General features: G+C 34.3%; 1 protein-coding gene across 2 annotated transcripts in view; it reads right to left on the bottom strand.

Annotated features, from left to right (window-relative positions):
- The window catches only part of LOC148947509 (uncharacterized), a 57,876-nt gene extending 33,645 nt beyond the window's left edge, over positions 1-24,231 (bottom strand). Inside the window, exons 1-5 of one of the 2 annotated variants that reach the window (XM_089095955.1) lie at positions 24,171-24,231; positions 9,330-9,587; positions 5,667-5,803; positions 3,821-3,934; positions 1,758-1,910 (exon numbers count right to left, since the gene is read on the bottom strand). In XM_089095955.1, the coding sequence (XP_088952081.1) occupies positions 1,758-1,910; positions 3,821-3,934; positions 5,667-5,803; positions 9,330-9,555 (630 nt within the window). In that variant the 5' untranslated portion in view covers positions 9,556-9,587; positions 24,171-24,231. Of the gene's footprint in view, positions 1-1,757; positions 1,911-3,820; positions 3,935-5,666; positions 5,804-9,329; positions 9,588-23,985; positions 24,150-24,170 lie in introns of those variants that run through there. The other variant, XM_089095956.1, reaches the window with a different exon arrangement.
- Between the last annotated feature and the right edge of the window lie 1,315 nt (positions 24,232-25,546).

Genomic DNA, 25,546 nt, shown 5'->3' with positions numbered 1-25,546 from the left:
TTGGCATGTCAAGGGAAAAAGTTCGTTCTTTATTTCACTTATTCATGATCGAAGGAGGCCCAGCAAAATCAAGGCTACGCTATGACCTGATAAAGCCTTTAGACCCTTGACTCCCAACATAGGGCGCACGACCCACCAGTGGGGTATTGCAATATTTTGGTGGGTCATTGGCAGGATCTGCACCCTTTGGCTGACTATGCTTTTGAGCATTAATTTTGAAAAAAAAATTCGTATGAATGACATCACATTCAAATGCATTCAAAGAGCAAGAAAGATACGTAATTGTATTGCAATAATGTTATACATTGTATGAAAGTTGTTGTAATCAGAAAATATTTTAATTAGTATAAAATATGCCAGAGGACGACCCAAAGGAAGATACCCAGTTTACAGTCTTTTAAGCTTCTTTCATGGTAAAGGTAAAGAATTTGGCATTGGACTTTACAGTCCCTACCGGCGGTGCTGATATCCGTTTTTCGACCTTTGAGCGAGAAAGTGCAATGGGGGGTTGGGGGCCAACCATCCTGTGCTCTCGCACACCCTTTCTGTTTACATTCCCCAGATTTCTCCAGGTACCCATTTAAAGCTGGGAAGACTCTGGCAGAGCTTACAGAGTCACGCCACTGGCCCCTGTCCCAAACCGAATAATTGGATACACTAGGGTTCGAACCCTCGATTTTTTCCCGTGGACTTTGTCTTACATCCTCAAGCAACATTAAGTTAGCTCGAGACCGTTAGTCCGCCCCTTGCGAACGAGGACGCGTCCACTAGGCATACTTTCGTATCTTTAAGGTTTTTTTTTTTTTTTTTTTTTTAAGTAACGCAAAAACAAGACAAGTATTTACATACAGTTAAATACCACAAGCAAATTTTTTGTTTTTTTTTTGGAGACAGCTAAACCAGTTAATGCAAAAAGAAGCCAATTAGCCACATAGTACCAAAAAAGCATGGTTTGGCGAGATTTTTGGATCAACTAAATTTCAGCTGGGGGGGGGGGATAAACTGAGGACTGGGAGGCAGTTTCTCCCCTCCCCCCACCCCAACTAAAATTGCACCTATGGAACAGCCCATGGCCTATTAAAGATAAGATTTCAGACTTATTACTATAGAGGTTAAAAGTTGAGATAAACTTTTCAAAGACAGGATATACTTAAAAGCAAAAGCGTTAGATGAATCGGAAAACAAAAAAAATTTGGAAATTAAATTTTATATATGTAAATAGACCTCTTCATTTTATGGATAGGGGATATAACTGACGTTCCACACTAGCCACAGCATAAACATACACAGTAGCGAAATTTCACTTTAAAATGTAATAATAAGAAGAATGCTGGTTTTACGCCCATAGCAAGGCCGTACCCAGAGGGGGGTTTAGGGGGGTTTGAACCCCTCCCGAAATGTTTTTCTGACTCGTAAAAACGTAACAAAAATGGATATAAGCAAATTTTGTATGCGTTTTTTTACTTTTTTTTGTGTGTACCCCCCCCCCCACCCCCGAAAAAAATCTTTGAGTAAAACCCCCTCCGAAAAAAATGCTGGGTACGGCCTTGGCCCATAGTAAAAAAAAAAACAAAAAAAAACGAATGTTTACTTTCATATGCACTTATGCAATGGTATAAACCAATAAATAAGTCATAGTGGGAGGCAAATCAACAAAGAGGTAAGCAAACTACTCCCTGGCTTGGGTTGGCCAGCCTCTGAAACCTCTCCTAGCCCATTTATTTTAAAATAATATATCAATAAACTTAAATATTTACCTTGCCTAGAGCAACAGCAGTTGTGGCCATATCTAAGAAAAAAGTTTCTCCGTTTTTAGCGGGGGCCGCCACAGTGAGGGGATTCGTGCCAAGGGCAGCTGCCTTAGCTCTTGTTGGTGTTTGAAGCGGCGAAGTATTTGTAAATGATAGTCCCTATGAATAATATACAATATATATTAAATTGAATTATATCATGTTAAATAAATATTACATTAAACAGAATATAATAATTCACTGAATTAGAACGATATATGAAATGATAATTAATATACAATTGAAGTACAGAAGCTTCGCACTTCAATGCATTCAACCACCGTAGGGGAATCACACTTGAGCTATACCTATAGAAACTTCGCACTTCAATGCTACATTCAACCACCGTAGGGGAATCACCCTTGAGCTATACCTGTAGAAACTTTGCACTTCAGTGCTACATTCAACCACCGTAGGTGAATCGCACTTGAGCTATACCTATAGAAACTTCGCACTTCAATGCTACATTCAACCACCGTAGGTGAATCGCACTTGAGCTATACCTATAGAAACTTCGCACTTCAATGCTACATTCAACCACCGTAGGGGAATCGCTCTTGAGCTATACCTGTAGAAACTTAGCACTTCAGTGCTACATTCAACCACCGTAGGGGAATCACACTTGAGCTATACCTATAGAAACTTCGCACTTCAGTGCTACATTCAACCACCGCAGGGGAATCGCACTTGAGCTACCTATAGAAACTTCGCACTTCAGTGCTACATTCAACCACCGTAGGGGAATCACACTTGAGCTATACCTATAGAAACTTCGCACTTCAGTGCTACATTCAACCACCCTAGGGGAATCACACTTGAGCTATACCTACAGATGCACACACGTACACGCTTGCGGTGAAACAGAGAACTCAAGTACACTAGTATACGAAACTTCGTGCATCTTAAACAGGCACGTAAGAAGGATCCTAAATCATTTCCTGTATTTAAATTTTCCTATAATTTTCAGATCATTATGCTAAAGTTGAGAGCCCTCCCCCTCCCCGGAAAAAAAACTGGCCGTACCAGAATTAAATTACAGCCAACAGGTCCGACCTGATACATCCTTTGAACTTCTATGGCATTGAAATTTATCAAAGCCGATCCCAGATGGAGTTTTATAAAAGGGGTCGAGGGTGATTCAGGGGAAAGGGGACAGGAGGGAAAGAAGTTTCAGGTAATCTTGATCTCCTTTTTCTAAGAGCAGTTTCGAATCAGTAGATAAATAAAAAAACAAATAAGAAACAGGACTTTAGCCCACTGTCGTTCAGGTAAAATAAATATATCGTTCATAACTAGTTTACAAAACAGGAGAAAAAAACTGGGCAAATCTTCAAACAAAGCAGGCTATAAAAAAAATTAAAAGGAATTAAAACCAATATGGAATTTAAAGAAACTACAGAGTAAATGCTGAACGAAAAAACGAAAAAGAATAGATCTTCGAAATTATTCGACATCTCTTATTTGGGATGATTGTGAAGTTATAACTTAGGACATGAACCCTTAGAGTAACAGGGGAAAATCTCACGCAAACAAAGATAGCCGCCATATACAATTGTGGTAGATATCTTCGTATACAAGGGGTCTTAATATTTTTCTTATTTTCCTATGGGGAGGGGGCAGAGGTTTTTCATCATTTATAACTGAAGATATAAAAAAATATTTTTCAAAACCCCCTTGTCACCCAATTAGCGCCCCTGAAAGTAACATGGAATTCCCAAAAGATGCGTTTAATTTTATATTTTATCCTTAATTCAGCTGAAGTTCGCTTACCCATAATTTTTTTACTTCTCAGATTGTTCACAACTAGACTTTAGCAGTGATAGTTCTGCAATCCAAAATGACAATTCATTCCTTTTAAACAGGGTCATTACTAGCCAAAATGTTTGGGCCAATATGGAAATTCATAATTTCATGAATCTAACCAATTGAGGAAAAAAAGAAAAAAACTAGAGGCAAATCCTTTGTTGGCAACGTCGCCTCAAAATTAATAAATAGTGCAACTAATTTACTAACAGAGTCAATGTACTTACAATTAAGCCAGTTTGTGCAGCTTGAAGACTATACCAGCCAGCAATGCCATAATGATTTGAGTTGTTTGAAGCCACCCACCCGACCCCAGCTGATTTCGCTTTTTCGATGGCAAGCTAAAGAAAATAAGATTCGGCTTCTTAATAATGGACATACAAATAAATTGACATCCCTAAGGGATGATATATAGAGGAGGCATTGGATCATAGTCACTTCCCTAAAAATATCAAGATTATTTCCTACAGTTCTTAACAATATCTGCATAGTTAACTTACTTGCTGTGTTTTTTTAAGTTGTAGCCACCCATCGTCTGAAGCAAATTCCACATTACCCCAAATTCGTCCTTAATCCATTTTTAAAAAAAGAGTAAGAAAAAAAAAAATTTTAAGTTTTAAATTTTTAAATTTTGAAGTTTTAATTTTTTTTAATCACTGAGACAAACCCATACAAGCACAAAGGAAATATCCACCGTAAGAAACAAACAGATCAAAATTCTCTAAAGTAAAACAGTCTCTAAAGTAAAGTAAGAAGGTAACATCTAGGATTTCTGATAACATTTATGATTTAGTCAAGTAGATACTGTTTTTTTTTTTTGAAGATATCCAACACAGCCTGATCATGCTAGCTTATACATCCGACATTTTGAATTCAGATATGAATAAAAAAAAAATCAATCAGCTCTAATAACTAAATCAAATTTAATTTTTCGAAAATCAACTTGCATGACTAAAACAGAGGACGATAATAATAAAATCTATTATTTACAGAAAAAATTAACCTACTATCTGGCTAAATAAAGAATTTTTATTCAGACTAAAGAACAAAAGTATATATATATATATATATATATATATATATATATATATATATATATATATATATATATATATATATATATATATATATATATATATATATATATATATATATATATATATATATATATATATATATATAATGCAGATTTTTAACCAGGCTCGACCTAGTATGTCTAACTAATAGTAAGTTTTCAGCATAAGTTATATGACTAACACCATCATTTTTGAAAAAAGGCTAGAATGGAACGTTCTATAAATCAAATCTATAGTATTTATTTTATTTGAAAGAAGCAAAAAAACCACACCATCCTTTTCAGGAGATGTTATATTATGCTTGAAACACAATATCAGGCATATGATCCCTCCACCTAGCCCTACAAGCACTCGTTCTGTCTTTGAAATTAATCATCCTTTGTTCACACATTTCTCCATTAACTTCGTTGAGAACCTGGTATATTTCTTGTGTGAGAACCAACAAGTTAAAGGATTGATTTTTGTAAACCCCTGACTTAGCATAGTGACGTACCGTTCTCTGAAGCACCCTGCTTGAACTGTAATAATACAAGGACTTGCATTTTGTATGATTAGAGAACCATTGAAGGTCCTCAAAAATTCCAACCCCCCACCAACAACTTATTAGCTTTAAGGCAGGCAGGCTACATCTTATTTGAACCACATAGTATAATGATTAAAACTGTATGATTGGTGGACCAAAGTAAATCCATGATTTGACTTTTCAGATCTAGTGTTCTTTTTGAGACACCCTTTGTATTGCGAATAAATCCAAAGTAAGTGATTCTTTTAGTGCTTTTTGAAAAAATATTGAACTTTTAGAAAAAAAGTGTAACTTCAATACACAAATTTCAACCTTTTGTACCTTTGTTCAATTCTCCTTTACTATTTGAGCTTCAAAAGACAGAAAATCTACATGAATTGAGAAAAATTAAGTTGTATTTATAGCCTACAAGCTTGAGAAATAGTCTTTAAAATAGAATAGTTAACACAGAAGACTATTAAAGCTCTTACTTACTTTCATACTAAAGTTACCAATCACAGGGCCCAGTCCATTTTTGCCATCTACAAGTGCAGTACACACATTTTCTCTGACAATTGACGGAATGGCGTTGCCATCACATATTTTATTTAATATGTCATTAACATACATCTCTACAAAAAATAAAGCCAAATTAACGCAATTAAAATGGCAATAATAAGAATTGTGGTAGTAATATAGAGCTCATTTTGTAAAAAAAAATTCACTACTCTTTGAAATTATAGCTCTCAAGGCCCAAAGAAGAACACACAAGGCAACAATGGCTCTCCGTAGTTTTAAGAAAACTATGGCAATGCTTTACAAAAGGAAAAATCTATCGCAAATGAAATTGTCTGAGGTCATAATATATGCTATATCCTCTGCTGTTTCTCCTGTTTTGAGATGTAACCGAAACTACAGCATACTATATAGTTAGAGTAATTTGTATTGTAAGCTATAGCATACAAAAAAAGGAACGAGATCCATATATATCGTAGTAAGAAAACCCAGTACAAGACACCAAAAAGGAATCAAGACAACAAGAGGAATGGAGTGAAAAAGGTGGATATATTATATCCACCTGTTTGACATATTCATTTTGTCAAATATATTTTGACATATTCATTTCATTTCATTTTGACATGACACATAATATATTTTGACATATTCATTTTTTTAAGCAGTTTTACAGAGAAAAATGCAAGCAAAATTTGGGAATATAATATTGAGGTGTGGGTTTACAGAGAAGAATTGTTGATAAGTAAAAATCCAGTGTACATATCAGAAATGGAAATAGAGATGAAATAGTTAAAATGAAATAGAAATGAAAATAGTGTACATCTCAGAAATAGAACTTGATTCCCACTCAGATTCATCATAAACCTAAAAAGAATCTGCCATGAGAGACAAAGATCTTAATTTCCTTTTTTTTTACCAAACATTGCAAAACTCTGTAGCTTTTGGGTGTTTTTTTCCTCAAGGGGATGGGAATGAGTGATAAATAATCGGCCATTACGTATCTATTGCCATGAGTAAGTTAGCCTATAGTACAGAAAAATGAGAATCCAGCATCTCAAATGAAAACAAACACTGGATCAAAATAAATATCCTTATCTCCCTTATCCCTATATTCTCTGTTATTATCTCTTTATTCTCTGTTATTATCTTATCCCTAGATTATTCTGTTAAAGATTTTCATATTTAACATCAAGTTTTCTTTTTAAAAGTATTAAAATCAAGTTTATATATATAAAAGTATTATATATATAAACTTTGCAAATATATAAACTTTGCAAAAAAAAAAAAAAAAAAAAAATTTTTTTTTTTATTTAAAAAAAAAAAAAAAAAAAACATCAAGTCTTCTTCTTCTATTTAACAGCAGGCGGGCTTTTCAGTAAAACTATTTAGCCCTTTTCCTTCTGCTTCACTCTGTGGGCTACAGAGCTACTGGCTTGATTGCCTCATATTTATTAGATATATTCAGATATCTTTCAGCAGATCTTTCGACTCTAGGAGTTCAAATATAAGATGATAGATGTCGATTTCTATGCTCTGTGTGCAGGTATAGTTGGCTAGGCTCTTGACTGATAGTGGGATTTTGTGGTGTTTGAAGTATTTTAAGTATAAAGTTTTCGCCAGTCAATAAATTTGCTGCCTCTCCTTCCCAAAATCAACAGGTATGAGTATTATGACCCAATAAACAAGTATTAGAGCCCCATTCAGAAGGCAGAAAGGAGGGAAAATCCCGCCCACCCTTAAACTGGTTGGAACAATACCAGATCCTCAATCCCCATTTCCTAAAAGCATGATTGAATTGTTCATGGTTGATCTCTTTTTTACGATGTCAAATCTTTGGTGACCATTAAGTCCGTGCAGCAGCCTATTATACAAAAAAAAAGAATATAGCATTGGACTTTTAATCCCTACCAACTGTGCTGATCTCCTTTTCATGGCTCTTCCGCCAGGAAGTGCAATAAGGGTTGGGGGTCAACCATCCTTTGCTTTTCGCACACCTGTTTACCTTCTCCAGATTTCTTCAGGTACCTATTTAGAGCTAGGTCGACTCTAGCTGAGCTTAAAGTCATGCCACTGACCCCCATTCCAAACCAAATAGCGAGCAACACCAGGACTCAAACCCCTGTCCTCACAGACAAAGAGTTTCAGGTCTAGCATGCTAGCCACTCGGCTGGAACGGTGTGCAAATATTGCATAAATAAAGCCTAAATATTAAAAATGGGGTGGGGGGGTATTTTACTAATGTTGGAAAGTATATTGCGTAGTTTATATTTAGGCCAGCTAAATTCCTTCAATGTTTATACTGATCATTTTATCCATAACACATTTCGTTTTTAATTGGGGATAAGTTTGTTGTTTTAACTGGGGATAAATTTGTCTTTTTTTCTTTACTTCAATAAGAAAGGAACTTGGCTCTATTAGAACTTATAAAAGACTTTTTCAGAAAAATATCAGCTTATTCAGGCAATTTGGCTGTGATAATTAAGAGTGTGACATATGCTATTTTGTTTGAAGATGAGTTATGTATATGTCATAGGTAAACTAAGCACAAGGAATTGAATAGTGTGGTCAGCATTGTCCTATCTTGTACTGTTACGAAGACAAAAAGAGACATAAGCCTCTAAGTGGCATATGTCCCTTTTTTTTATCAGGTCTTGTTGCAATTCAGAATGGCAGAAGAGGATTTTCTTATGGAGCCCTGGCATTTTAACATGGGGACTTGGCATTTGACTCCTTTTCTTGTGAAAGAAAAAGGAGACATAAGCCACAAAGTGAAATAGGCTAATTTTGAATTTGCTTGGAATTCTTGAAATTAATTTATATCATTGAAAAGAGCATAAAAAGTTGGTTTACAGTACATCCCCTTTATCCCCATTAGCCTCATCCTTCAGAGAAACCATAGGCGACAAACTTTTTTTTTCCGTTTTTTGTCTCTCTTGAAAAGATACAAAAATGACACATGTCACACTTTTAATTATTACAACCCCATTATTATTACAACCCCATAGTCAGCAGTAATTATGACGTTAATAAGGAATTTTTATGTCACCCCCCTTTTTGATGTTTATTATTTAGAGTTTATCTTGCCTATTTTGGACATATTTTATGTACAAATTTTGTTTTAATTAGCTTTTAAGGCTTGTTTGTTAATTCCGTCTTTTCGTTTATTTTTCCTTTACTTGACATACGAAGCAAATTTTGCTCTATTCGAGCATGTGCAGAGAACAATGTTCGAGCAAAGGCAGAAAACAATGTCAATTGAAACAGGAACACAGAGTTTGAAATGCAAAATGGATTAAAGAATGATACAACAAACCAACAACACAAGAATTTAAAAAAAGATAAGGGAACAAGACGTTTATTAGAATGCACAGCAATTAGACTTCTTTTTGGGGGGTTTGAAAAGGAAAACAGAATAAAACTAACAAACATTCTAGTTTAACTAAATAAAAGAATTTATTGGGAGTGACTACAAAGTGTTTAATTAAAATATTAAAATTTAATGAATAAAACACGTTAAATTTAATATTCAATAAACTTAATTATAAGTAACTATAACTTTGATTAAAATTAACCATTTACAGATAATTTAACTAACAAAATTAAAACAGGGTGGGGGGAGTTCAAAGAGACACCATATAATACCTAGTCGATTCATCCCATGACTGAAGTGACCCCTATAATCAGCAGCAACTAGAACATCAGCAAGAGCTGTGGAGTGGTTTTCCTGCACACCTACTTTGACCATGCAGTCGATTATAAATCGTCTTGCTTCTTCTACTGGAATGACATCATTGTTTGGCTGAGAGGAAAAGAGTCTTTTGCCATGGACCAATGATAAAATTTGTCTTCTAGAAAGTTGTCCCAGCATTTTGATTAAATTTCAAGAGGGCTCCTAGTCTCCTGAAAAATGATAGATCACAGTCTTAATCTTGGGAATAGGGGTATGGTGAGTTTTTCTCAGCACCCCCAACATTAACTGAATAATTATACAACCCTTATCTGTATAAATGACTAAAATAAAAAACAATGAAATTCTTACTTTATAATATGCACCATATTTTAATTAATCCAATTATCATGTTCCCTTCTACAATTAATATTCATGTTTTCAAATCATTTAGCTTGGCATTTTTTTATTACAATATTCAGCACAATCACTCAGGCTAAACTGGTTATTTATACAGCCCCCAGGCCCTACAGTCTGCCCCCCCCCCAGTGTCAGATTGAGCACAATCTTCTGTTCCTATTGTATTGAGGTCCAAGCAACTAGAATATTTGAAACTCAGCTAATGAATATGAGTTTATGAAAAAACTTGGTTGTACTGGTAAAGTCCAGCATATCCTGGCTAAAATGACAAGATAGTAGTGCATATGTCAGACAAACAATCAGCAGCTGCTACTGGTGCTGCAATACCAAATATACTAAATATTTGAGCAAAGGTAGTAAGACATAAAAATGCCAGCATTATCCAGATTGATCAAGATTAATATGTTTTACAAATACCTTTTCTTCTTAGCAGTGTCAACAGCACTACCAGATTTGGTCATATGCCAGTAGTTCAGGGGTGCAAATGCCCCTCCTCAGACATCAGTTTGCACCCCCAGACCCTAGTTTACCCCCTCCCCCTTGCTGAAATTTAGTTTGTTCAAAAATATTTTCAAACTAAGATAAGTCTGCATAATTCAAGCATCAACAGAAACAGGTCAGTTTTTTAGTATATCTTTGCCTTTATGGCACTATATGGCTCATTCTTCAGTTTTCACTGTCATTTTCACTTGCTTTTGGAAAATTGGCTCCAACTTTGCCCCCCCCCCCCAGGATTTTGACAAAATTACTCCACTGCAGTAGTCCAGTTAAAATTCATTTCAAAAGAACAATTACTTTGTGCTGTTAAACATGGAATCCAAATTGTATATGGTTTGTTTTGAGTTATGTTGCCAGTTGAGAAGCCAGCACAATGTAACAATTGTCAAGACTTTGGTCATTTTGCTAGAAACTATTCTAATCCAACTAAATGCAGCAAATGTGCCAGTAATCATAGCAACCCTGACAGGAGCTGTCAGGTTGAGTCCTTTACCTGTGCCAACTGTGGTGGCAATCACCAAAGCAACAGCATGTTGTTTAAAGCAACAGTATGTTGTGTTCAGAGGTCAAGGAACACCTACATGCTCCAGGGCCTCATGTTAGAAGCAAAACTAAAAATTGTTTGCATTAATATAGGCTCCACTTGTAATAAAACAATTTCTGGTTGTTTTTTTTTAGAATATTAATGGTTCCTGGGAGAAACTAAGAACTCTTGAGGATCTGTAATTTAAGTATGATATTGTCTATTTAGCTGAACACTTACTTAATGCGGATATTTCTTCCATGCTAGAAGTTTTGTCAGACCAATTATTTTTTATTTAACCATCTAAAACTGTTGCTGGCCACCCATCTGCTGGCTTATTAGTTGTTGTCAATAAGAAGTTTAGATGTAAATGCTGCTACACCTTTTACACAGTCACTCATTTCTTCAATGCCAAGTGACATATATTTACTTTCAAAGTCCGAATCTTTCTCTTGCATTCACAATTCTGGTTCCACCTCTGATCTTGATTTTGTCCTCTCAAATATCCTGGAATTCTAGAGTGTCATTATTAAAGTGTCTGATGACATGTTAGCAAGTGCTTACACTCATAGTGTTGTATAAATTTGTTTATTCCAAAAATCAGTCAAAAGTCCCAATGGTTTCAGAAGATGTAGGCTATTTGGGATAATATTGAATATTCCATTTTATCGGAGTGTTTTGGACTCAGTGCTATGTAAAATGAAAATTCCTTTTCAAGTTTTTTCTACAATGCTGAATGGCAACAGCCTGGATCTAGATTGCTATCTTGCTGAGATTACTCATTCACTTAGAGTAGCCACATCAGCAGCAGTACTATCTGAGGGAATAAGGATTAGTACACATATAAAGGGCTGGAGCAGTGACTCAGATGTACAACTGCAACAAGAGAAGGTGGGTTTCTATTCTGTCTTGTGTTCACTTCTCTGTTTTGTTCACATTCTAACCCTATTGATATAACTTCTCAGGGAAGACACTTCTCCTTGTTATTCTCTGATAGCCCTCCACCACTGGACATAACTTTTTGGTAGATTCTCCTTTGGCATTTTTCTCAACTAGATCCTAGCTGGAATCTTGTTTCTATCCTGCCATCATCAGTTCTTATGCTAATCTGTCTCCTTAAGAAAGGGAAAGCTCCTGGTTCTGATGGATTGCAACCTGAACATTTGATATATAGCACTGTACTGTAAATGAATAAGGACTGTCAATCATGTGATTCCTTTTGTCCAATTACAGTTTGTTTGACTGCTGAAAAACTACTTGAAACTATTTCTTTCTTAAAAATCTCAAATAGGTGGGATCACAGAGATCATCAGTTTGGTTTTTGTACATGTCTAGGTGTTGGGAATACACATGCAGTTTCCATTTCTATTTTGGAGAGGCATGAGAGAACAATGGAACCTTTATATGTGTGTGCAATAAATATTTCTAAGACATTTGATTTATTTCTACACTTTCAAGCTATTTTAGTACTTTTAAGGAATGGGTTAAACCAATTCATTTGTGACTCTCTGTGGCAATGGTATCAAAATTTGTCTATATGTGCAGGCCTTGAAAATCTTTATAACACCTGAATTTCTGTGTCATGGAGTAAAACAGGGCTCAGTGTTAGGCCCTATAACATTTATTAATACCCCCTGCTTTGCAACCCACAGAATACTGCATTTTCTTATCAAGCTATTACCGTAAATTGCAGCTAGGAGCAATATAAAGATTTCTCCTTGTAGAGCTCTGGAATGAAGACTAGTTGTATGCAGGTTCACTGGTGACTGCTGTTGCATCTTTGGTAGCATCCCAATTGAGTTTACACTCTCTGGAGGACCGCTCAGCATCTAGCCTTCATTTAAAAACATCAATGGATTTGGCAGTAACTGTTTCATTAGATAATTTGTTCAAATTATTGACAATACATGTTGAGAAGAAGTTGTAGACTCCTTAACAAGTTTCAGGTGATGTCCTCTAGTTCTTGAATTGGTACCAACTGAAGGGACTATAACCAATAGAACAATGTGAGTATAACTAACTACAATCAATATGAGTTGCCTTTTGAACACAGTTGACATTCTCTTCCTGTTTGATAACTTGTAATCAATATAGCCTCTATGCTGGGTTGTTTAAAATTGTGCTGTCAGTCACTTGTGCTGATACTGAATTTCTTGTTTTTGTTTTCATCACCCTCCTAGTTCAAAGATTCAGGTGGGTCCTACCACAATTTCTGCCTTTGTATTTCTTAAGTATCTTAGGCTTGCATTTGGAACCTTGATTCAAGCAATATGGTTACTAACAATTAGTGTGTTGAGAGAGAAGTAGAGAAATTCCTATGGACTTCTTTCAAGAGGTAAAGGCCAATTTGACAAGAAAACACTTAATTGGCTTCACAACTTGTCTTTTGCCCCTTCCCTCTCCATGTGTTTCTTCTGGTGCCATTATGAAAGTATTTTACCATGTCAGAACATCAACAAATTTGGTCTGTCTTTTATAAACATTTGTAAGTATTTTCTCTGATCTTGTAAAAGTTATATTTCCAAATATTATGGAGTTTTTGGAGTATATGATGCAATGGATGTATTAGTAGGTAGGCCTAGATTCAGACAGCAATCTGAATCAGTTGTAGATTTTCTATTGGGTTGTACTCATTGTTGTTTTTAGGGGGGGCAGTTGTCTTGGTAATAATTTGAAGAAAAATTATTATATAGCCCATGCCCCACAAGTCTCAGGATGTAGACCCCTCTTGTCCCCACCAGTAAAAATGCTGCAGCTACACCCCTAGGGTCAATATCTACCAAATCATATTATTGATTTATGAAAAAATTTAATACACCATTCAATGCTTTTTTTTATGCTGATTACAAATTTAATAAGCAATTCTATCGTAAATTAATTCCAGCCCCCCCCCCCTATATAGGCAAATTAAGGTTTAGGTTAGGTTGCGTTAGGTTAGGTTGGGTTAGGTATAGCCTATATAGGGGGGGGGGGCTGAAACTCATTTCTTATAGAAATGATTATTATATTTGTAATCAGCATAAAAAAAGGCGGTCAAATTCTACTTTAGTTACTTTTGGCTGTCTTGGAAAGGAGTTGGGTTAGGAAAATGAAACTTTCAGGGATGGATCTACATTCTAAGGTATGTCACAGGAAGGTACTTTGAAGTACCTACCTCCACTCATCCCCCCCTCTATATAATGGTCAATTACTGCACATTACTAGTTGTTTTTAACTCATATTTCATCCTATATTACTATCATAAATATAAATCAGGCTTACCATACACAACTTCTGCTTTTAACCTTGTTCACTAAAATATATTCCAAAATCCTATTTAAATCCTAAGCCATTTAATTTTCAACCACTGCTGACTTTCTTTATGGTATATGAAACCAGGTTTGTTGTGATGTCACACTTACCTTATCAGAAACCCTTACCCTTGAGGGTAGCAGGCACATGCCAAATACCTCTGTGTTGATAAGACCATTTAAACTGTATTAATTAGGGAAATGATTTGACAAGAAAGACCAGTAAAAATAACCTAATTGTTTTTAGAGGACAAATTATGTCATGGGAAGATGTTTTTGAAATCCCTCTTCCACCCAAACTCAAAATTTTCTAAAATTCTACTTTAGAAGCTTTTAAAGTATTTCTAAAGTACTAAAAGATAGAGTGCTAAAAATATCAGAATCGACTTCAGAGGAGAGGTTATATCATGGGAAGAGGTTTTTAAAATCCCCCTTCCCCCCAAACTCAAAATTTTCCAAAATTCTACTTTAGAAGCTTTTAAAATATTTCTAAAGCACTAATAGATAGAGTGCTAAAAACATCAGAATTGAATTCAGAGGACACGTTATATCACGGGAAGAGGTTATTGAAATCCCCCTTCCCCCCAAACTCAAAATTTTCCAAAATTCTACTTTAGAAGCTTTTTAAATATTCCTAAAGCACTAATAGATAGTGCTAAAAACATCAGAATCGACTTCAGAGGACACGTTATATCACGGGAAGACGTTATTTAAATCCCCCTTCCCCCAAAACTCAAATTTTTCCAAAATTCTACTTTAGAAGCTTTTTAAATATTTCTAAAGAACTAATAGATAGAGTGCTACAAAAACCAGAATTGACTTCAGAGGACAAATTATGTTATGGGAATATGTTTTTGAAATCCCCCTTCCCCCCAAACTCAAAATTTTCCAAAATTCTACTTCAGAAGCTTTTTTAAATATTTCTAAAGCGCTAAGACATAGAAGGCTACAAACATCAGAATCGACTTTAGAGGACAATTTGTGTCATGGGAAGATGTTTTTGAAATCCCCCTTAACGACAAACTCAAAATTTTCCAAAATTCTACTTTAGAAACTTTTTAAATATTTCAAAAGCACTAATAGATAGGCCTAGAGCACTACAAATATCAGAATCGACTTCAGAGGACAAATTATGTTACGGGAAGATGTTTTTGGAATCCCCCTTCCCCCAAACTCAAAATTTTCCAAAATTCTACTTTAGAAGCTTTTTAAATATTTCTAAAGCATTAATAGATGAGAGTGCTAAAAAAAGCAGAATCAACTTCAGAGGACAATTTATATCACAGGAAGATGTTTTTTAAATCCCCCTTCCCCCCAAACAAAAAAATTTACAAAAATTTAATTAAGAATCATTTTTAAATATTTATAAAGCACTAATATATAGAGCGCTACAAGTTTCAGAATCAACTTCAGAGGACACGTTATATAACGGGACGAGGGTTTTAAAATCCCCCTTCCCCCCTAACTCAAAATTTTCCTAAATTTTATTTTAAAAGCTTTTTAAATATTTCTAAAGCACTAATAGATAGAGTGCTAAAAACATCAGAATCGACTTCAGAGGACACGTTATATCACGGGAAGAGGTTTTTAAAATCCCCCTTCCCCCCAAACTCAAAATTTTTTAAAATTCTACTTAAGAAGCTTTTTAAATATTACTAAAGCACTAATAGATAGAGTGCTAAAAACATCAGAATCGACTTCAGAGGACACGTTATATCACAGGAAGAGGTTTTTAAAAACCACCTTCCCCCCAAACTCAAAAATTTTCAAAATTATACTTAAGAAGCTTTTTTAAATATTTCTAAAGCGCTAATAGATAGAGTGCTACAAACATCAGATTCGACTTCAGAGGACACTTTATTTGATGGGAAGATGTTTTTTGAATCCCCCGTCCCCCCAAACTCAAAATTTTCCAAAATTATACTTTAGAAGCTTTTTTAAATATTTCTTAACTGCTATGACACAGAAAACTACAAACAGCATAATTAACTATAGAGAACAATTTCTGTCATGGGAAGATGTTTTTGAGATCCCCCTTCCCCCCAAACTCAAAATTTTCCAAAATTCTACTTTCGAAGCTTTTCAAATATTTCTAAAGTACTAATAGATAGAGTGCTAAAAACATCAGAATCAACCTCAGAGGAGACGTTATGTCACGGGAAGAGGTTTTTAAAATCCCCCTTCCCCCCAAACTCAAAATTTTCCAAAATTCTACTATAGAAGCTTTTTAAATATTTCTAAAGCACTAATAGATAGAGTACTAAAAACATCAGAATTGACTTCAGAGGACACATTATCTCACGGGAAGAGGTTATTTAAATCCCCCTTCCCCCCAAACTCAAAATTGTCCAAAATTCTACTTTAGAAGCTTTTTAAATATTTCTAAAGCACTAATAGATAGAGTGCTACAAAAACCAGAATCGACTTCAGAGGACAATTTATGTTATGGGAATATGTTTTTGAAATCCCCCTTCCCCCCAAACTAAAAATTTTCCAAAATTCTACTTCAGAAGCTTTTTTAAATATTTATAAAGCGCTATAACATAGAATGCTAAAAACAGCAGAATCGACTTTAGAGGACAATTTGTGTCATGGGAAGATGTTTTTGAAATCCCCCTTCCCCCCAAACTCAAAATTTTCCAAAATTATACTTTAGAAACTTTTTAAATATTTCTAAAGCACTAATAGATAGAGCACTACAAATATCAGAATCGACTTCAGAGGAAAAATTATGTTATGGTAAGATTTTTTTGGAATCCCCTTCCCCCCAAACTCAAAATTTTCCCAAATTCTACTTGAGAAGCTTTTTAAATATTTCTAAAGCACTAATAGATAGAGCGCTAAAAACATCAGAATCGATTTCATAGGACACGTTATATCACGGACAGAGGTATTTATAATCCCCCTTCCCCCCAAACTCAAAAATTTCCAAAATTGTACTTTAGAAGCTTTTTTAAATATTTCTAAAGCACTAATAGATAGAGTGCTACAAGTTTCAGAATCAACTTCAGAGGACACGTTATATCACGGGAAGAGGGTTTTAAAATCCCCCTTCCCCCTAACTCAAAATTTTACAAAATATTATTTTAAAAGCTTTTTTAATTTTTCTAAAGCACTAATATATAGAGTGCTAAAAACATCAGAATCGACTTAAGAGGACACGTTTTCTCACGGGAAGAGGTTTTTGAAATCCCCCGTCCCCCCAAACTCAAAATTTTCCAAAATTCTACTTTAGAAGCTTTTTAAATATTTCTAAAGCATTAATAGATTGAGTGCTAAAAACATCAGAATCGACTTGAGAGGACAATTTTTTTCAAGGGAAGATGTTTTTTAAATCCCCCTTCCCCCCAAACTCAAAATTTTCCAAAATTCTACTTTAGAAGCTTTTCAAATATTTGTAAGGCACTAATAGATAGAGTGCTAAAAACATTAGAATCGACTTCAGAGAACACGTTATATCACGGGAAGAGGTTTTTAAAACCCCCCTTCCCCCCAAACTCAAAATTTTCCAAAATTCTACTTTAGAAGCCTTTTAAATATTTCTAAAGCACTAATAGAAAGAGCACTACAAATATCAGAATCGACTTCAGAGGACAAATTATGTTACGGGAAGATGTTTTTGGAATCCCCCTTCCCTCCAAACTCAAAATTTTCCAAAATTCTACTTTAGAAGCTTTTTAAATATTTATAAAGCACTAATAGATAGAGATCTAAAAAAATCAGTATAGACTTCAGATGACAATTTATCTCAAGGGAAGAGTGTTTTTAAATCCCCCTTCCCCCCAAACTCAAAATTTTACAAAATTCTAATTTAGAAGCATTTTTAAATATTTCTAAAGCACTAATAGATAGAGCGCTACAAGTTTCAGAACCAACTTCAGAGGACACGTTATATCACGGGAAGAGGGTTTTAAAATCCCCCTTCTCCCCTAACTCAAAATTTTCCTAAATTTTATTTTAAAAGCTTTTTAAATATTTCTAAAGCACTAATAGATAGAGTGCTAAAAACATCAGAATCTACTTCAGAGGACACGTTATATCACTGGAAGATGGTTTTAAAACCCTCCTTACCCCAAAACTCAAAATTTTACAAAATTATACTTCAGAATCTTTTAAAATATTCTAAAGCATTAATAGATAGAGGGCTAAAAACATCAGAATCTACTTCAGAGGACACGTTATATCACGGGAAGAGGTTCTTAAAATCCCCTTCCCCCCAAACTCAAAAATTTCCAAAATTTTACTTTAGAAGCTTTTTAAATATTTCTAAAGCACTAATAGATAGAGTGCTACAAACATCAGATTCGACTTCAGAGGACAAATTATGTTATGGGAAGATGTTTTTGGAATCCCCTTCCCCCCAAACTCAAAATTTTCCAAAATTCTACTTCAGAAGCTTTTTTAAATATTTCTAAAGTGCTATGACATAGAAAGCTACAAACAGCAGAATCAACTTTAGAGGACAATTTGTGTCATGGCAAGATGTTTTTGAAATTCCCCTTCCCCCCAAACTCAAAATTTTCAAAAATTCTACTATCGAAGCTGTTTAAATATTACTAAGGTACTAAAAGATAGAGTGCTAAAAACATCAGAATCGACTTCAGAGGAGATATTATGTCACGGGAAGAGGTTATTGAAATCCCCCTTCCCCCCAAACTCAAAATTTTCCAAAATTCTACTTTAGAAGCTTTTTAAATATTTCTAAAGCACAAATAGATAGAGTGCTACAAACACCAGAATCGACTTCAGAGGACAAATTGTGTTATGGGAATATGTTTTTGAAATCCCCCTTCCCCCCAAACTAAAAATTTTCAAAAGCTCTACTTTAGAAACTTTTTAAATATTTCTAAAGCGCTAAGACATAGAACGCTACAAACAGCAGAATCGACTTTAGAGGACAATTTGTGTCATGGGAAGATGTTTTTGAAATCCCCCTTCCCCCAAACTCAAAATTTTCCAAAATTCTACTTTAGAAACTTTTTAAATATTTCTAAAGCACTAATAGATAGAGCACTACACACATCAGAATCAACTTCAGATGAGAAATTATGTTACCGGAAAATGTTTTTTTAATCCCCCTCCCCCCCAAACTCAAAATTTTCCAAAATTCTGATTTATAAGCTTTTAAAATATTTCTAAAGCAGTAATAAATAGAGTGCTAAAAGCATCAGAATCGACTTCAGAGGACAGGTTATATCACGGAAAGAGGTTTTTAAAATCCCCCTTCCCCCCAAACTCAAAAATTTCCAAAATTTTCCTTTAGAAGCTTTTTTAAATATTTCTAAAGCACTAATAGATAGAGCGCTACAAGTTTCAGAATCAACTTCAGAGGACACGTTATATCACGGGAAGAGGGTTTTAAAATCCCCCTTCCCCCTAACTCAAAATTTTCCAAAATTTTATTTTAAAAGCTTTTTAATTTTTCTAAAGCACTAATAGATAGAGTGCTAAAAACATCAGAATCGACTTCAGAGGACACGTTATATCACGGGAAGAGGTTTTTAAAATCCCCCTTCCCCCCAAACTCAAAATTTTCCAAAATTCTACTTTAGAAGCTTTTTAAATATTTCTAAAGCATTAATAGATGGAGTGCTAAAAACATCAGAATCGACTTCAGAGGACAATTTTTGTCATGGGAAGATGTTTTTGAAATCCCCCTTCCCCCCAAACTCAAAATTTTCCAAAATTCTACTTTAGAAGCTTTTCAAATATTTGTAAGGCACTAATAGATAGAGTGCTAAAAACATTAGAATCGACTTCAGAGAACACGTTATATCACGGGAAGAGGTTTTTAAAACCCCCCTTCCCCCCAACTCAAAATTTTCCAAAATTCTACTTTAGAAGCCTTTTAAATATTTCTAAAGCACTAATAGAAAGAGCACTACAAATATCAGAATCGACTTCAGAGGACAAATTATGTTACGGGAAGATGTTTTTGGAATCCCCTTCCCTCCAAACTCAAAATTTTCCAAAATTCTACTTTAGAAGCTTTTTAAATATTTCTAAAGCACTAATAGATTGAGTTCGAAAAATAATAGACTTAACTTCAGAGGACACGTTATTTCACGGGAAGAGGTATTGAAAATCCCAATTTTCCCCAAACACAAAAATTTCAACAGGACTTCTGAATAATAATTTTTAAATATATATAAGTCACCAATAGATAGAGCACTACAAATATCAGAATCAACTTTAGATGACAATTTGTGTCATGTGAATATTCAGAGGACAATTTATATTATGGGAAGATCTTTTTTAAATCCCCCTTCCCCAAACCCTCAAAATTTTCCAAAATTATACTGGAGAAGCTTTTTAAATATTTCTAAATAACTAGTATATAGAGCGCTACAAAAATCAGAATCAACTTCAGAGGACAAATTATGTTATGGGAAGATGATTTTGAAATCCCCCTTACCTTTCATCCCATTCCCCCTTCATACTCTAAAATCTGGTTGATAATTTGAAATTTGAAAAGCCTTATTTTCCACTGGGGTATTTTGATTTGGGGGGAGGGCGATTTTAAAAACCTCTTCCCATGATATAACGCGTCCTCTGAAGTCGATTCTGATGTTTTTAGCACTCTATGTCTTAGCGCTTTAGAAATATTTAAAAAGCTCCTAAAGTAGAATTTTAGAAAATTTTGAGTTTGGGGGAAGGGAGTTTCAAAAACATCCTCCCATAACATAAGTTATCCTCTATAGTTGATTCTGATGTTTGTAGCGCTCTATGTCTTAGCGCTTTAGAAATATTTAAAAAAGCTACTAAAGTAAAATTTTGGAAAATTTTGAGTTTGGGGCAAAAGGGGATTTCAAACATCTTCCTATGACATAGCTTGTCCTCTTAAATTGATTCTGATGTTTGTAGCGCTCTGTGTCTTAGCGCTTTAGAAATATTTTAAAAGCTTCTAAGGTAGAATTTTAGAAAATTTTGAGTTTGGGGGGAAGGGGGATTTTCAAAACCTCTTCCCGTGATATACCGTGTCCTCTGAAGTCGATTCTGATGTTTTCAACACTATCTATTAGTGCTTTAGAAATATTTTAAAAGCTTCTAAACTAGAATTTTGGAAAATTTTGAGTTTGGGGGGAAGGGGGATTTCAAAAACTTCTTCCCATAACATAATTTATCCTCTACAGTTGATTCTGATGTTTGTAGCGCTCTATGTCTTTGCGCTTTAGAAATATTTTAAAAGCTCCTAAAGTAGAATTTTAGAAAATTTCGAGTTTCAGGGGAAGGGGAATTTTCCAAACCTCTTCCCGTGATATACCGTGTCCTCTGAAGTCGATTCTGATGTTTTTAACACTCTATCTATTAGTGCTTTAGAAATATTTTAAAAGCTTCTAAACTAGAATTTTGGAAAATTTTGAGTTTGGGGAGAGGGGATTTCAAAACATCTTCCCATAACATAATTTATCCTCTACAGTTGATTCTGATGTTTGTAGCGCTCTATGTCTTAGCGCTTTAGAAATATTTAAAAAAACTTTGAAAGTAAAATTTTGGAAAATTTTGAGTTTGGGGGAAGGGGGATTTCAAAAACATCTTCCCATAACACAATTTGTCCTCTGAAGTCGATTCCGATATTTGTAGCGCTCTATCTATTAGTGCTTTGGAAATATTTAAAAAGCTTCTAAAGTAGAATTTTGGAAAATTTTGAGTTTGGGGGAAGAGGGATTTCAAAACATCTTCCCGTAACAATATTTGTCCTCTGAAGTCGATTCTGATGCTTTTAGCGCTCTATCTATTAGTGCTTTAGAAATATTTTAAAAGCTTCTAAAGTAGAATTTTAGAAAATTTTGAGCTTGGGGGAGGGGGATTTCAAAAACATCGTCACATAATATAATTTGTCCTCTAAAGATGATTCTGATGTTTGTAGCTCTCTATGTCTTAGCGCTTTAGAAATATTTTAAAAGCTCCTAAAGTAGAATTTTAGAACATTTCGATTTTGGGGGGAAGGGGGATTTTCCAAACATCTTCCCGTGATATACCGTGTCCTCTGAAGTTGATTCTGATGTTTTTGACACTCTATCTATTAGTGCTTTAGAAATATTTTAAAAGCTTCTAAGCTAGAATTTTGGAAAATTTTGAGTTTGGGCGGAAGGCGGTTTCAAAAACTTCTTCCCATAACATAATTTATCCTCTACAGTTGATTCTATGTTTTAGCGATTTATAATAAATTAAAAAAGCTTTAAAAGTAAAATTTTGTAAATATTTTTGTTGGGGTGCAAGAGGAGCTCAAATAAATGTTCCCATTAAATAATTTGTCCCTCGAAAGTGAGTTTAAGCGTTTATGTACTCGCGCACTTAGCGCTGCGTAAATATTTAAAAAAACTTAGAAAGTATAATTTTTGAACTTTTTGTGTTTGGGGGGAAGGGGGATGAAAAACCTCACGTTCATGCATAGTTTTTTTAATCATTAGTCAATGCGGTTGTGTTTAGCACTCTATTAGGTATTAATAAATAAATAAACTTCTACACAATAATAATTTTTGAACTTTTTTTTGGTGGGGGGAAGGGGGATTTTAAAAACATCTTCCCATGATATAACGTGTCCTCTGAAGTTGATTTTGATGTTTTTAGCCCTCTATGTTTTAGTGCTTTAGAAATATTTTAAAAGCTCCTTAAGTAGAATTTTTTAAAATTTTGAGTTTGGTAGAAAGGTGGATTTTAAAAGCATCTTCCCATGATATAACATGTCCTCTGAAGTCGATGCTGATGTTTTTAACACTCTATCTATTAGTGCTTTAGAAATATTTTAAAAGCTTCTAAAGTAGAATTTTGGAAAATTTTGAGTTTGGGGGGAAGGGGGATTTCAAAAACATCTTCCCGTGATATAATGTGTCCTCTGAAGTCGATTCTGATGTTTTTAGCACTCTATCTTTTAGTACTTTAGAAATATTTTAAAAGCTTCTAAAGTAGAATTTTAGAAAATTTTAAGTTTGGATGGAATGGGAATTTCAAAAACATCTTCCCATGACATAATTTGTCCTCTAAAAAGGATTGGGTTATTTTTAATGGTCTCTCTTGTCAGATCCTTTCCCTAATTAATACAGTTTAAATGGTCTTATCAACAGAGTTGTTTGGCATGTGCCTGCTACCCTTAAGGGTAAGGGTTTCTGATAAGACAAGTGTGACATCACAACAAACCTGGTTTCATATACCATAAAGAAAGTTGGCATGGGTTGAAAATTAAATGGCTTAGGATTTAAATAGGATTTTGGAATATATTTTAATGAACAAGGTTAAAAGCAGAAGTTGTGTAAGGTAAGCAGTGATTTATATTTATGATAGTAATATAGGATGAAATATGAGTTAAAAACAACTAGTAATGTGCAGTAATTTACCATTATATAGAGGGGGGATGAGTGGAGGTAGGTACTTCAAAGTACCTTCCCGGGACAAACCTTAGCATGTACATCCATCCCTGAAAGTTTCATTTTCCTAACCCAACCCCTTTCCAAGATAGCCAAAAGTAACTAAAGTAGAATTTTACCGAAGCATAAAATAGGAAATTTAATGTTAATGTTTTTGTTTAATGTTCATTTTGTAAGTAGCCAATAGGTATATAAAAGGGGGCTGGGATGAATTTCAAAAAAAGGAATAAAGCATTGAAAATGAGCATAAAATTAGCAATATAAGAATGTCTCCTCTTTTTGTTCTTGAATGTCTCTTTCTATAGAGCCACAATTCTTAACTTTTGCCCGGTGATCTAACTGATGAAGAGGTGATTAGCTGTCTAGCTACTAGATATCTTACCCTATCTGATTCAGCTAGATAGTCTAGGCTATGCCTATTTACAAAAGCCTACCATCTAGAACTTTACTGGGCCTAATTTGTGGTATTTGATTCAGTTTTTAGAGCAAGTAAGGACCCAATATACTGTAATTTTGACAGATTGAGGCCTACCTTTACCCTGTAAACCTACTAAAGTAGGCTAGACTGTAAATGTAATAGACCTATTCCCGTCAGAATTAGAATAAGTTCTCGATTGAGTTGCCACACATTTTCAAAATACATAAAGAGGATCAGGGTCAAACTCATAAATCAATGTCCAGATCTTGTGACCAGAAGTGAAAAGTAGGTATACCCACTTTTCGGTTTTGCTGATAAAATAAACCAAACTTTAAAAAATTACACACTTTTTGGTTTCAAAAAAATTTGCTTTCACAAGAACTGCCAGGCCAGAAATTATAAATACAGCCAAATAAAAGAAGCTCTATAGAGATTTAAAAAATTATGAGCCAAATCGTAAAATATAATTTTGCAATGTAGTTACAGCTAAATTGTAAAATTTAATTTTGCACAAATGAAGTATCCTGAAGTGTGACGGGGAATTAGCATTTGAGCCCTGGGATTTTTCTGAAAAAGAAAATAATTTAGTATTTAGCTAGGGCCCTTGAGAAGCCAGTGCGACCATTTTTTACAATCTCAGTAGGAGCTGGACATTAAATTTGCTGACAAAGTACTACCAAATGAAAACCCTCTGCAAAAATTTATCTTTTGAAGGTGAAATGTGTTTATCTTCTTTAGAATAATAAATATTATAGAAATAGGAAATTTATATTGTATGCGGAAGGTGTTAAAATTGTCGAAAATAAGCTTGTTGCTAAACCAAAAGAAATAAAGTTATCTTATATCTTAACAATTAACTTTACAGTAATGGAAAAATTTTCTTGATACAATAACATTAGAAGTGCCAAAATTACTTTTTGAATTCGATTGGGCAGATAGGGTTTCGAGGGTGAACAGAAAACAGTAACAACATTTTTTGAACCTATTTCGAAAGAAATAAAATTATAATATGGAGTGAATTTAGGAGCTATCGAATTTACAAAGTTTGTTAATGGTACTAGTGGAGTACGGATAGACCTCTGGAAACAACGGCTTAAGGTACCATTGTTGTAATTGTGTGTCTTAATGCTAAAGAGCGGGATTTGTATTGCAAAGTCAGCAGGGACAAAAAGAAATACTTTATCAACAGAAACCTCGACGACTTATTTTGAAAGAACTTTAAGAGCGGACCAAGGTTAGCCTCTTATAGATAGAACAATTTTAGATTTTGAGAGCCTCTTATTAAAAAATCTGCCCCAATCCCACTATTGTTCTTGAGTATATCTTTAGGTCAAGCGAGATTAGGATTTTGACCTCGCCTTACTGAAGAATTCATCTTGAACTTTGAAATTCTGCCACATTAAGTAAAATTTCCGCATATTTTCAAAGATAAGAAAAATATTAGGTGTATTTTCAAACTCTGGCGTAGTCTCAGTTCTTTGTTCTCTGTTTGTCTTATTTGAGGTTTTCGATGGCCGGCGAACAGAGATCAGAGAACTGTGAGCGTTTTTCTTCACAGTTGTCTTTTCTCAGTTCTCTGTTCTTTGTCCAAGAGGATTCATTAGAGAACTGGATTTTGAATTCAGTTCGGTCTCTGTTTAGATGGAAAAAACTCGGTTGCTAGAAATAAAAATTA

This window comes from Artemia sp. Qi Xiang Cuo, chromosome 10, assembly GCF_049724085.1.
Source record: "Artemia sp. Qi Xiang Cuo chromosome 10, ASM4972408v1, whole genome shotgun sequence".
NCBI classification, from domain to species: domain Eukaryota; kingdom Metazoa; phylum Arthropoda; class Branchiopoda; order Anostraca; family Artemiidae; genus Artemia; species Artemia sp. Qi Xiang Cuo.
Note: the sequence above shows the minus strand (reverse complement) of the source record. Positions and strands in the feature narration are given on the sequence as shown.